Genomic DNA, 13372 nt, shown 5'->3' with positions numbered 1-13372 from the left:
GAGCGCCGACCACAGGGTGGCGCTCACAGCTGCCGGCGATCTGTAACCATAGAGGTCTCAAGGACCTCTATGGTTACCATTCAGAAGCATCGCCGACCTCCGATCATGTGACGGGGGTCGGCGATGACGTCATATCCGGCTGCCCGGCCGGATGCGGTAGTTAAATGCCGCTGTCTGCGTTTGACAGCAGCATTTAACTAGTTAATAGGTGTGGGCAGATCGCGATTCTGCCCGCACCTATTGCAGGCACATGTCAGCTGTTCAAAACAGCTGACATGTCCCGGCTTTGATGCGGGCTCACCGCGGAGCCCTGCATCAAAACAGGGGACCTGACGTCGGACGTCAGGAAGGGGTTAAGGTCGGGAAGCCAACTTGGAATTGACTGTCCTGACGGTCTCTGAAGCAATGCGTAGAGTCAATTACTTCCTCGGTGTTCCAGCCACCAGCTACGCGCCTCAGAAGGAGGCAGCCTATTTCAGGGCAGAACTCCTCCTGGTGTTTTCTCCTTGTGCTGTGACTTCGTTTCTCACTCTCTACAACACAATTCTCTTTGTGTCCTTTCTTAGGATGCTGCCGCACGTGGGGCAGGCGCAGCTCCGTAGCTTTCTGTCCCGCTAGGCCTCTGTCAGGATCCCACCCCTGACAGGGACCCTCTGTCTGCAGCTCAGATGTTCCTCCTTTTCCCCCTGTCTGCCTGACAGGAACTCTCTGGGTCAAGAACCAGGCAGCGTCTCTCTCACTTTCTGTCCAAACCACCAGTTTTACCCTTCTGTGAGGAGTGCCCTACTAGATAGGAGGATGGCTCCCCCTGGTGGATTGGAGTGTGAAGTGGTGTATGGTTTGTGATACCTGGAAAGATACCTTCAGACGTAATATCTCTCCCCCTGGTGGAAGAGTGACATTACTGCAACGACCAGGACTCTGGGGCACTGCATATAGGTTTTGTTTTATTTCTTTTTCATAATAAATATTTCTCATTTGAGATAAGGCCCATAACTGTTTCATTTTTCTTTTGATGTTGACATGTTGTGGGAAATAATTTCTATTGACATTTAATTATTTCAACACAAACTAACTCTTTTTTTCCTTTATTATGTTATTCTTAGGCCAAGTGCTGTGTGGTTTAGATTGCACTTTGCAGTCCGTTTTGGTTGCATCAGTTCCCTATATGTTTTTTTTTATTGCTTACTATTTGAGAACATGAAAATACTTTATTTAATGAAAAAAAAACATTTATTTATATTTATTTATTTTTTACTATGCAATACCAGCCTTAAAGGGAATCTCTCAGCAGGTTTTTGCCAGGTAATCTGATAAAAAACACAGTTTTCAGTAATGTGTCACTTATCAGGCAGTGTGCTGTTGTTTACTTACAGGGAAGGTTTTATCACCAGGACATTATCATTGCTGTGATTATCTGGTAGTGTGAGCAGTGGCCTGACTCCGCCCCTTCCTGTGATAAGATCACATTCAATAGAAAATTTAAATGCTGAGCATGTTGGGGGTGAAGTTAGCTGGGGTGGGGGTGAGGGCAGCTTTCTCAGCTCTGCTTCACACTTAACTCTGATTATGTCAGAACCTCTGGTCCCAGTAAACTAAGCATGTATTTGGATTTAAGAACTCTGCCTACATTGTGCTGCTCTCAGATGAGGTAGCAAAAACTTGTTGACAGATTCCCTTTAAATGAATAAAGCCTAAGGAGGGGGGTCCCAATTAAATATGACTTATGCAAATGTTGAAATTTTCAGGGAATCCAGGTGATCCCACTGCTGACCTCCGTACTTTATGATAAGGATCACTTTGAAAAAGCCGACGAGTTCTACCCAGAACACTTTTTGGATTCCAGTGGAAATTTTGTGAGGAAAGAAGCGTTCATACCTTTTTCAGCCGGTGAGTTATTCTTTTAGCACTTTGGAGGAGAGATGAGAGCAAATAAGAACATTTCTAAATGTGAGAATCTGAATGGGGACAGTTTCTTCCTTTTGGGGAATCTCTGTGAGACCAGGATGGTTGTGCCTCCATATCTCAAATGTTGAGTTGACACTTCTCAGATTGGGTATGAACTTGGCACTCAATTTGTGAAAAAAAAAGTTCAATTATTTTTTTGCATCCAGACAAAAATGTTGCTGTTGAACATTTTCAGTCCGCCATTGGACATTCATCAGAATAATCTTTAAATTGGTACTAGAACACACATAAAGTGAAAAAAATCCATAAAATAAGATTATATGTCGTACGTATAATGCTAATTCTAAGAAGGTTTAGGCAACACATGATTATTTTATGTCAAAAGAGTAAGCAATAAGAGTATGACAATGGCCTCGGAAACCATATCTCAGCGAGAGCATCGTGCTGTGTGAGACACCAGAGTTTACAGGAGATATTCAAATGTATATTGTAACATTTAAGGAAAAAGAGGAACAGTGCTAAAAAGCGTGAAAAACGTGAGGAAAGTGGTCTCCACAACTATAAAAAGGATATGTGTGCTTCCATAGTGGTACTGCTTAAGAATGGAGGTCCTTGGGCACCTGGTTCAAAGAATGAAGATACACTAGAAACGCTTCTAGGGTGACTATGGATTACATGCCTGAGAAATAAAAGATTATATGTGCATTAGATAAATTCCCTCAGTGAAACAATAAGCGATCTCATAAAGGTACTTATGTGTCAATGTAAGAGTAATTCAGGAGCCACAAGGTTACCTATTTTATATACAGTACAGACCAAAAGTTTGGACACACCTTCTCATTTAAAAGTTTTTCTGTATTTTCATGACTATGAAAATTGTAAATTCACCCTGAAGGCATCAAAACTATGAATTAACACATGTGGAATTATATACTTACCAAAAAAGTGTGAAACAACTGAAAATATGTCTTATATTCTAGGTTCTTCAAAGTAGCCTCCTTTTGCTTTGATGACTGCTTTGCACACTCTTGGCATTCTCTTGATGAGCTTCAAGAGGTAGTCACCGGGAATGGTCTTCACTTCACAGGTGTGCCCTGTCAGGTTTAATAAGTGGGATTTCTTGGTCTTATAAATGGGGTTGGGACCATCAGTTGTGTTGTGCAGAAGTCTGGTGGATACACAGCTGATAGTCCTACTGAATAGACTGTTAGAATTTGTATTATGGCAAGAAAAAAGTCAGCTAAGTAAAGAAAAACGAGTGGCCATCATTACTTTAAGAAATGAAGGTCAGTCAGTCCGAAAAATTGTGAAAAGTTTGAAAGTGTCCCCAAGTACAGTGGCAAAAAACATCAAGCGCTACAAAGAAACTGGTTCACATGAGGACCGCCCCAGGAAAGGAAGACCAAGAGTCACCTCTGCTTCTGAGGAAAAGTTTATTTGAGTCACCAGCCAAAGAAATCTCAGGTTGACAGCAGCTCAGATTAGAGACCAGGTCAATGCCACACAGAGTTCTAGCAGCAGACATCTCTACAACAACTGTTAAGAGGAAACTTTGTGCAGCAGGCCTTCATGGTAAAATAACAGCTAGAAAACAACTGCTAAGGACTGGCAACAAGCAGAAGAGACTTGTTTGGGCTAAAGAACACAAGGAATGGACATTAGAGCAGTGGAAATCTGTGGTTTGGTCTTATGGGTTCCAAATTTGACATCTTTGGTTCAAACCACCATCATTTTTGTGCGATGCAGAAAAGGTGAACGGATGGACTCTACTTGCCTGGTTCTCACCGTGAAGCATGGAGGAGGAGGTGTGAAGGTGTGGGGGTGCTTTGCTGGTGATACTGGTGATTTATTCAAAATTGAAGGCATACTGAACCAGCATGGCTACCACAGCATCTTGCAGCGGCATGCTATTCCATCCGGTTTGAGCTTAGTTGGATCATCATTTATTTTTCAACAGGACAATGACCCCAAACACACCTACAGACCAAGAAGGAGGGTGATGGGGTGCTACGCCAGATGACCTGGCCTCCACAGTCACCAGACCTGAACCCAATCGAGATGGTTTGGGGTGAGCTGGACCACAGAGTGAAGGCAAAAGGGCCAACAAGTGCCAAGCATCTCTGGGAACTCCTTCAAGATTGTTGGAAGACCATTTCCAGTGACTACCTGTTGAAGCTCATCAAGAGAATGCCAAGAATGTGCAAAGCAATCATCAAAGCAAAAGGTGCCTAGTTTGAAGAACCTAGAATATAAGACATATTTTCAGTTTTTTCACACTTTTTTGTTAAGTATATAATTCCACATGTGTTAATTCATAGTTTCGATGCCGTCAGTGTGAATTTACAATTTTCATAGTCATGAAAATACAGAAAAATCTTTAAATGAGAAGGTGTGTCCAAACTTTTGCTCTGTACTGTGCATATGTCTCTACTGTTGTATGACATAATCCCCCAATGCACTTAAGTGGTCATAAAGGAAGGCATATCATCTCTATGGAGTGGATACTTAAGCCCCCATATTTCACCCACATTTTACTTGGATTTTTTGGAGTGGTATATATGAAGACAGCGAGTCTGTTGCTTGCGACCAACGTTGCTATAGATGTGAGCTAGATATATAATATAAGGCAGGTTATCCACTGTCAAAAATAATGTTCGTATTGAAGAGGGCGGTGGGAGCCTTCTCTTCCTTGTTTTTTACCTGTGTTTTGTGGTTCGCGTGTCTGCGGTGGGTGTTCTCCGCCGCTGTGGATGAACGCTGTGCAGGGTAGGCGATTCCGGGTTAAGTCCCTGCAAGTCACGTGTTGGAGCCGTGTCATTGCGGTCATGTGATTGTGTGTGTCCCGGGTGTGCATGCGCAGTGGATATCTGTGTTTATTTACTTGTAATACGAGGAAGAATGGCATATTCCGGGTGTAATGGGGCATAGAAGATATCTTTGGTGGGATAAACGGCTCCATTTACTTCAAATTTCCTATGTTTTCTATACTATAAGGCCATGTGCACACGCTGCGGATTCCATTGTGGAATTTTCCGCAGCTGTTTTGATAAATCCGCAGTGCAAAACCGCTGCGGTTTTTACTGCGGATTTATCGCGGTTTTTATTGCGGTTTCCACTGCGTTTTTTCACCTGCAGTTTCCTATTGGAGCAGGTGAAAAACCGCTGCGGATTCCGCACAAAGAATTGACATGCTGCGGAAAATAAACTGCTGCGTTTCCACACGTTTTTTTCCGCAGCATGTGCACTGCGGATTTCATTTCCCATAGCTTTACATGGTACTGTAAAAGCATGAGAAACCACTGCAGATCCGCAGCTGCGGAAACGCTGCGGATTCGTAGCAAAATCTGCAGCGTGTGCTCATACCCTTAACATTACTGTCCAAATAACTGATGCTATTAAATAATTTTTGGAAAGCAGTTATTATGTGGATGAGATTAGAACATATTATTACTCAATGGAGTGTTATGGAGTACTATTCAAATTAGTGTAAGGTATATACTCTACCATATATAGACAGGGATGCCCGATAGATCACAGAAGTGAGAAATTAGCTATTCTGGAGCGAGAAGAAAATTATTATTTACATTACATTATTAAAACTTATCTTTAGAAATACCCAGGTTTAGGGAAAAAGGGAAAAAAAGAGACAAGTGCAGCTTCCTCTGAGTGTAATATGTTTTTACCAACAGTTAAAAAAAATTATTTTAGTTGTGGTTATGCTCACCTTCTATCCGTAAGAAATGCACGTTGAGATTCTCAAGGAATCAATTCTTTAGGCAACTCTTCTCCGTATGTTGTATAATCCAATAAGGTGTGCAGCTCACTTTGGAGAACTATGTGGTGATCCTGCTTCGGATCCACATAGGTGGTGAATTCAAAGGGAAAATAAATTTATTTATTGTCTGAAAATAAAAAAAATAAAATATATTTGTAAAATTTTAAAATACAGTACAGTAAAAATAGCAGCCGAAACACGTTGTACTGTATTTTAAAAATATTTTACAAATATATATATATACACATATACATATATATATTTTATTTTGAGAAAATTCATGAATTTTTATTAACATTTTTCACTGGAAGTGGATGCATTCAAAAAACCCGTAGGTGCTTAGCGCCACATTTGCTTGGAGTTTATTTTCTCTTTGAATTATTAAAACTTATGAATTAAGTAAACATCCAAAATTAATTAATTGTTATACAGTTGTCCACACGATCATGCTTATAAGAAACTTGATGTGTCATAGACAGTACATATTGAGTCCTTTTGGCTCCATAGTGAATATTCAATACTCTTCTCTCCTTTTGAGGATCCTTATCCTGTGTTAAGAGTCAAGTTCCCGCTGCTGCACAGGGGGAATCTCAAACCATGTCCGCTGCAGTCTCCCATTCTCCTCCACCCGCAGTGGAGCCAGGCTCTGCCTTTGTAGCGAGCACTGATCGGCAGCGAGTAGGCGTTTCAGGGAATAAGTCCTGCTTTTCCCATACTGAGCATGCCCACAGGATGACCTCGCATTGGAGGTCGGGGGTCACACGCTCAGCTCCTGTAGCAGCTCCTATATTGGACCACTAGGAAGGTCGTTGAGAGCTACAGCTATAAAAGGTTTGCATGGCCGCCCGGCCATGCGTTAGTATAAACTTGATAACATGTGTGTAGATGAATATCTGTCGATGGATGAAAGCTCCTTAATCATTCCCATTCCTTGTGTTGATGACTGCTTGCGAATGGTGGAAGCTACCTAGCACCCGACAGTGCTACCTGCACACTTAGCTCATGTTAAAGTGTCTATTTGCAGTGCCCGCCTGTACGGCACCGTGGGCAATTAGTGCCCTTTCCTGACAGCCGGTCAGTGTAGGGTGGGAATTCCAGCTTGGACTCTGCATCTGACTCAGGGCGTCCTTCAACATGGGCTCAAAAGCCACCGATGGTCAGAGCGAGTCCAATCACCAGTTTAGTGGGGGTGATTCATAGGGATCCCACTAGTGTCTTTCAGCTGCACCCTGTTACTGCTAACAGGGTGCAGCATATTTATAGCGACTCTGTGAAGCAACAGAGTTCGCTTCCATTCACACTGGTTGAGATCTAACCCACGTGTGAGCAAGCATCCATCTGCCATTACTCAGCAGCAGGTGTCATCTCTGCACGGTGGACCCCAGACTGTGAGCGCACCTCATATTCTCTAATATTATTATTTAGTGCGTTCCGCCAGTCCTAACATCCTGTTTTGACCTCTTCTGTTTGGGTCGATCTGCTCCAAAACTTGGAACCTGAACTGTGCTATATTGTGACCTTTCTCGTGGAATTGGTGTGCAAGGGGAAGGTGACCTTTCTTGCCTTTGATATTAGATTTATGTCGAAATATTCTATCCCTTATCACCTGTGTTGTTTCCCCTACGTAAGCTAGGCCACACGGACACTTAATTAGATAAACCACATATGTGGATTCACATGTAAAGAATACTTTTATAGGGATCCCCTGTCCTGTATGAGGGTGGAAAGTATCTGATCTTCATGTCAATGCCTACTCCAATCAATATCCATCTGTAGCACTCATCCTCTTCTCATGTGTGATGGATGTATATAGACTGTTTACATCCCAGGTGGTAAGCAGTGAAGAGGGGGGAAGGGGGCCCAATGAATTTATTAGTCTTATAAACTCATTGGTATCGAAGAAAAGATTTGGTTTGTTTAACCATTGGTGTTAAAATCTTTTTAAAATCAACACCATGGCAAGTAGTGACAAGAGTCCGTTGAAGACACTATTGAGCACCCCGGTAGTTTATGGAGCCTCTTATCTATTTTAGAAAAAAACATAAAATATTGGCGTAATGGGATCTGATTTTATAAGGAATTCCCTAAGTTTTTTGTCAATGGTACCCTCTTGTGTGTGGTAATCCAGGATTGGTTTGATCTTATTGGCTATTGAATTTATAGGGTTATGTGGAATAATCCTATAGAGCTCCATGTCATTAAGTTGTCTGTAAACTACTTCTAAGTAGTCTGTCCTGTGCATTACCACTATCGCCCCTCCCTTGTCTGCCATTTTTATGATTAGGGATTTGTCACAAGATAATTTATCCAGATTTAACCTTTCTGGTATTGTTAGGTTCGTCTGGTAATGGAGTTTCCCCTGGTTAACATCCCGGATGAAAATATTGACATCCCTCTCCACCAAGGAAACAGAAGTTTCTACTGGTGGATTATCTTTTGGGGGCATGTATGAACTATGTGCTCAAAGTCCCAATCCTTTAAATTCAAGTAAGGCTGAAGTGTCCCTACCTACTAGTTGTGTAATGGTTGCCTGCTTGGAGAAATGGACCCACGGCCGGAGGTTTCGAAAGAAACTCGGCAGGTCCATGCTGAGTTAAAAAAAACTAATTTGCATGCTGGGCAAAAGGATAACTCCTTCAGAAGTAATGTTAGTTGATGGGTGTCTAGGTTTTTTGAAGAAACATTGATGACCATTGGGAGCTGCCTGTCACAACTTCCGGGTATTACTGCTGCGGGGAGAGCTGTGCACCTCAGCAATGGAGCTGAGAGTAGAGCAGCGGGGAACTTACCGGGTAGCAAACAGGATCTGAACCACGTGACAGGGAAGGAGGTGGTCAAGGGCAGCACCAGATGCCAGAGTGGAGAGGAGACAATATACACTGGAGAGTAGTTAAATGTACCAAGATCAAAACCAGGAGATAATGAAGTAACCAATGGGTAAGGCAGATGGATAGTCAGAAAGGGAGCCAAAGGTTCGGAAAACCAGCAGAACAAACAAGCAGAGTAAGGCACGGAGAGCAAAGCAAGTAAATGCAAACTGAGCACACACTCAAGGGGTCAGACACGCAAACTAAACAAAAGTATAGCTGACAGGGAATCCTAGTCTGGAGTGTGTATAAATACCCCTCCCAGATCCAAAGAGAGGCCAGCAATATTAACCCTGGGAGAGCAGGACATGAACCATGTGCTATCCCATGACACTGCCTACCTGGGATCTGGTCGACTTGTTGCTCCAGGTGCTCCCGTCGGCACAGGCACAGTCATCTTCCTCTTGACCGGTCCAGTGGCGGACTGAAAATGATCAATAGCAACATTTTTGTCTGGATGCAAAATAAATAGAACTTTCTTTTTTCATAAATTGAGTGCCAAGTTTATAACTAGTATTTGTAAACCCTAGACAGCCTACTTCAGCACCAATAACAATTTATTATAAGAGTGCCGTGGTTTTTTACATTACTTCTCAAAAAGGAATAGTCAACTTACAATTTACAGCCTATTTTGAATTGATATAATATCTTTTGCTTTAGCCATGGAACAATATAAACTTTTTATCCTTTTCCACATATTCCATTGCTGTAGGTAAGAGAAGTTGTGCTGGAGAAAGCTTGGCTAAAATGGAGCTGTACATGTTCTTCACGAGACTGCTGCAGAACTTCACATTTAAGGCTCCTCCTGGGGCTGCACTAGACCTGACTCCTGCAGTTGGATTCACAGCCAGTCCAATGCCCTATAAGATGTGTGCTATACCTCGTGTGTGAACACTTTGTCACCTTTATAGAAAAACCTTAAAATGTTCTCCTGTGAAAACAAGTTATCATCAATCCACAGATTAAGTGATAAATTGTTAATTCGGGGGCTCCAGCCACTGGGAACCACAAACCGCAGCAGCTCAGGGCATTGAAGCTAAAGTAATTGTTGTAATCAAGAAATAAGCAACGTCATTGATATAATTTTAAAGATCTGTGGAAAAAAACAATGTATTATTTGAAATGGAAATAAAATGCACTTATAGCCACCTGATGATTTAGTATACAGTAAGTTTCAGAAATGATTCTATCGTTTTACATACTTGTATCTGATGCTTGGGAATTATCATAATTTATCTAAGATGCAAGATTCTTACTGCTGTTCAAAACGCCTTCTGTCAGTGATTTTATAGAAACACAAATTGTAGTTCACATATTAAAGTTCTTCATCTATATGTGTTGTCTGGGGTTATATACTTACAGGACTGAAATTATTCATATTTTAACAACAAAGGTCATAATTTTCATCATTTTTATGGACGGTGTTTTGATTATTAATTTTCAAATGTATTCACGCCTTTTTGTCTAAATCTCAAAATAAAAATTGCGTGCTTGATCACTAGAATTAACTCAATTTATAGAGCATACCTTAACATTATACTGACTGATTTTCAGTACTTTTCTCCAGGGCCGGACTGGGACAAAAAAGCAGCCCTGCCACACAAACCCCTCCAGCCCACAAACTATAACACTCCTCCCACACCCGATCAGTGCATTTTGCTAAACTTTGTCGTGCCCTTCAAAGCTCTTCTTAAAGGAGTTATTTGAAGAGCCACATGTGAATGGCACCACGGTGCGCATGATCGACCACAGGTCCATTTACATGGTGCTGTTTCGAGCTCCAGTTCTCGGGATCATGGGGGTCTCAGCGGTCAGATCCCAGCGATTGGAAAGTTCTCTGGCTTGGGGTTTACTTGGGATAATCCATTTAAATGGGTTTTCCAATTTTTTTTATTTTCCCATAGAAAAACTAAAAATAATAAACCAGTATTGACCATCCCAAAGACCAATGTCACCTCTCCGAGAACAGGACAGGACAAGTGTTACTGTGCAGTGTATATACACAGGACAGAAGGAGTGGTACTGTGAAGTGTATATATAGAGGACAGGAGGAGTGGTACTGTGCAGTGTATATATACAGGAGGAGTGGTACTGTGCAGTGTATACATACAGGAGGAGTGGTACAGTGCGGTATATATACATGAGAGGAGGAGTGGTACTGTGCAGTGTATATATACAGGACAGGACGAGTGGTACTGTGCAGTGTATATATACAGGACAGGAGGAGTGGTACTGTGCAGTGTATATATACAGGACAGGAGGAGTGGTAATTTGCAGTGTATATATACAGGACAGGAGGAGTGGTACTGTGCAGTGTATATATACAGGAGGAGTGGTACTGTGCAGTGTATATATACAGGAGGAGTGGTACTGTGCAGTGTGGATATATAGGACAGGAGGAGTGGTACTGTGCAGTGTATATATACAGGACAGGAGGAGTGGTACTCTGTAGTGTATATATATAGGACAGGAGGAGTGGTACTGTGCAGTGTATATACAGGACAGGATGAGAGGTACTGAGCAGTGTATATATACAGGACAGGAGGAGTGGTACTGCGCAGTGTATATATACAGGAGGAGAGGTACAGTGCAGTGTATATATACAGGACAGGAGGAGTGGTACTGTGCAGTGTATATATACAGGAGGAGTGGTACTGTGCAGTGTATATATACAGGACATGAGGAGTGGTACTGTGCAGTGTATATATACAGGACATGAGGAGTGGTACTGTGCAGTGTATATATACAGGAGGAGTGGTACTGTGCAGTGTATATATACAGGACAGGAGGAGTGGTACTGTGCAGTGTATATATACAGGACAAGAGGAGTGGTACAGTGCAGTGTATATATACAGGACAGGAGGAGTGGTACAGTGCAGTGTATATATACAGGACAGGAGGAGTGGTACAGTGCAGTGTATATATACAGGACAAGAGGAGTGGTACAGTGCAGTGTATATATACAGGAGGAGTGGTACTGTACAGTGTATATATACAGGACATGAGGAGTGGTACTGTGGAGTGTATATATACAGGACAGGAGGAGTGGTACTGTGCAGTGTATATATACAGGACACGAGGAGTGGTACTGTGCAGTGTATATATACAGGACATGAGGAGTGGTACTGTGCAGTGTATATATACAGGACAGGAGGAGTGGTAATGTGCAGTGTAAATATACAGGAGGAGCGGTACTGTGCAGTGTATATATACAGGACAGGAGGAGTGGCACGGTGCAGTGTATATATACAGGACAGGAGGAGTGGTACTGTGCAGTGTATATATACAGTACAGGAGGAGTGGAACTGTGCAGTGTATATATACAGGACAGGAGGAGTGGCACGGTGCAGTGTATATATACAGGACAGGAGGAGTGGTACTGTGCAGTGTATATATACAGTACAGGAGGAGTGGAACTGTGCAGTGTATATATACAGGACAGGAGGAGTGGAACTGTGCAGTGTATATATACAGGACAGGAGGAGTGGCACGGTGCAGTGTATATATACAGGACAGGAGGAGTGGTACTGTGCAGTGTATATATACAGGACAGGAGGAGTGGTACTGTGCAGTGTATATATACAGGACAGGAGGAGTGGTACTGTGCAGTGTATATATACAGGACAGGAGGAGTGGTACTGTGCAGTGTATATATACAGGACACGAGGAGTGGTACTGTGCAGTGTGGATATATAGGACAGGAGGAGTGCTACTGTGCAGTGCATATATACAGGACAGGAGAAGTGGTACTCTGCAGTGTATATATACAGGACAGGACGAGTTGTACTGTGCAGTGTATATACAAGACAGGATGAGTGGTACTGAGCAGTGTATATATACAGGACAGGAGGAGTGGTACTGTGCAGTGTATATATACAGGACAGGAGGAGTGGTACTGCCCAGTGTATATATACAGGAGGAGTGGTACTGTGCAGTGTATATATACAGGACAGGAGGAGTGGTACTGTGCAGTGTATATATACAGGACAGGAGGAGTGGTACTGCCCAGTGTATATATACAGGAGGAGTGGTACTGTGCAGTGTATATATATACAGGACAGGAGGAGTGGTACTGTGCAGTGTATATATACAGGAGGAGCAGTACTGTGCAGTGTATATATGCAGGACAGGAGGAGTGGTACTGTGCAGTGTATATATACAGGAGTAGTGGTACTGTGCGGTATATATACAGGACAAGAGGAGTGGTACAGTGCAGTGTATATATACAGGAGTAGTGGTACTGTGCGGTATATATACAGGACAGCAGGAGTGGTACTGTACAGTGTATATATACAGAACAGGAGGAGTGGTACTGTACAGTGTATATATACAGGACAGGAGGAGTGGTACTGTACCGTGTTTATATACAGGAAAGGAGGAGTGGTACTGTGCAGTGTATATATACAGGACAGGAGGAGTGGTACTGTGCAGTGTATACTGTATATACAGAACAGGAGGAGTTGTACTGTGCAGTGTATATATAAAGAAGGAGTAGTACTGTGCATTGTATATATACAGGAGGAGTGGTACTGTGCAGTGTATATATGCAGGACAGGAGGAGTAGTACTGTGCAGTGTATATATACAGGAGGAGTGGTACTGTGCATTGTATATATACAGGAGGAGTGGTACTGTGCAGTGTATATATACAGGAGGAGTGGTACTGTGCAGTGTATATATACAGGAGGAGTGGTACTGTGCAGTGTATATATACAGGACATGAGGAGTGGTACTGTGCAGTGTATATATACAGGAGGAGTGGTACTGTGCAGTGGATATATACGGGACATGAGGAGTGGTACTGTGCAGTGTATATATACAGG

General features: G+C 42.5%; 1 protein-coding gene across 2 annotated transcripts in view; it reads left to right on the top strand.

The window, feature by feature from the left end:
• Positions 1-10050, top strand: part of LOC143808687 (cytochrome P450 2A10-like) — a 186864-nt gene extending 176814 nt beyond the window's left edge. For both annotated transcript variants that reach the window (XM_077291597.1, XM_077291599.1), the window contains exons 9-10: positions 1749-1890; positions 9263-10050. In XM_077291597.1, the coding sequence (XP_077147712.1) occupies positions 1749-1890; positions 9263-9441 (321 nt within the window). In that variant the 3' untranslated portion in view covers positions 9442-10050. The remainder of the gene's footprint in view (positions 1-1748; positions 1891-9262) is intronic.
• The last annotated feature ends 3322 nt before the right edge of the window (positions 10051-13372 follow it).

Source organism: Ranitomeya variabilis, chromosome 2 (assembly GCF_051348905.1).
Source record: "Ranitomeya variabilis isolate aRanVar5 chromosome 2, aRanVar5.hap1, whole genome shotgun sequence".
NCBI classification, from domain to species: domain Eukaryota; kingdom Metazoa; phylum Chordata; class Amphibia; order Anura; family Dendrobatidae; genus Ranitomeya; species Ranitomeya variabilis.
Note: the sequence above shows the minus strand (reverse complement) of the source record. Positions and strands in the feature narration are given on the sequence as shown.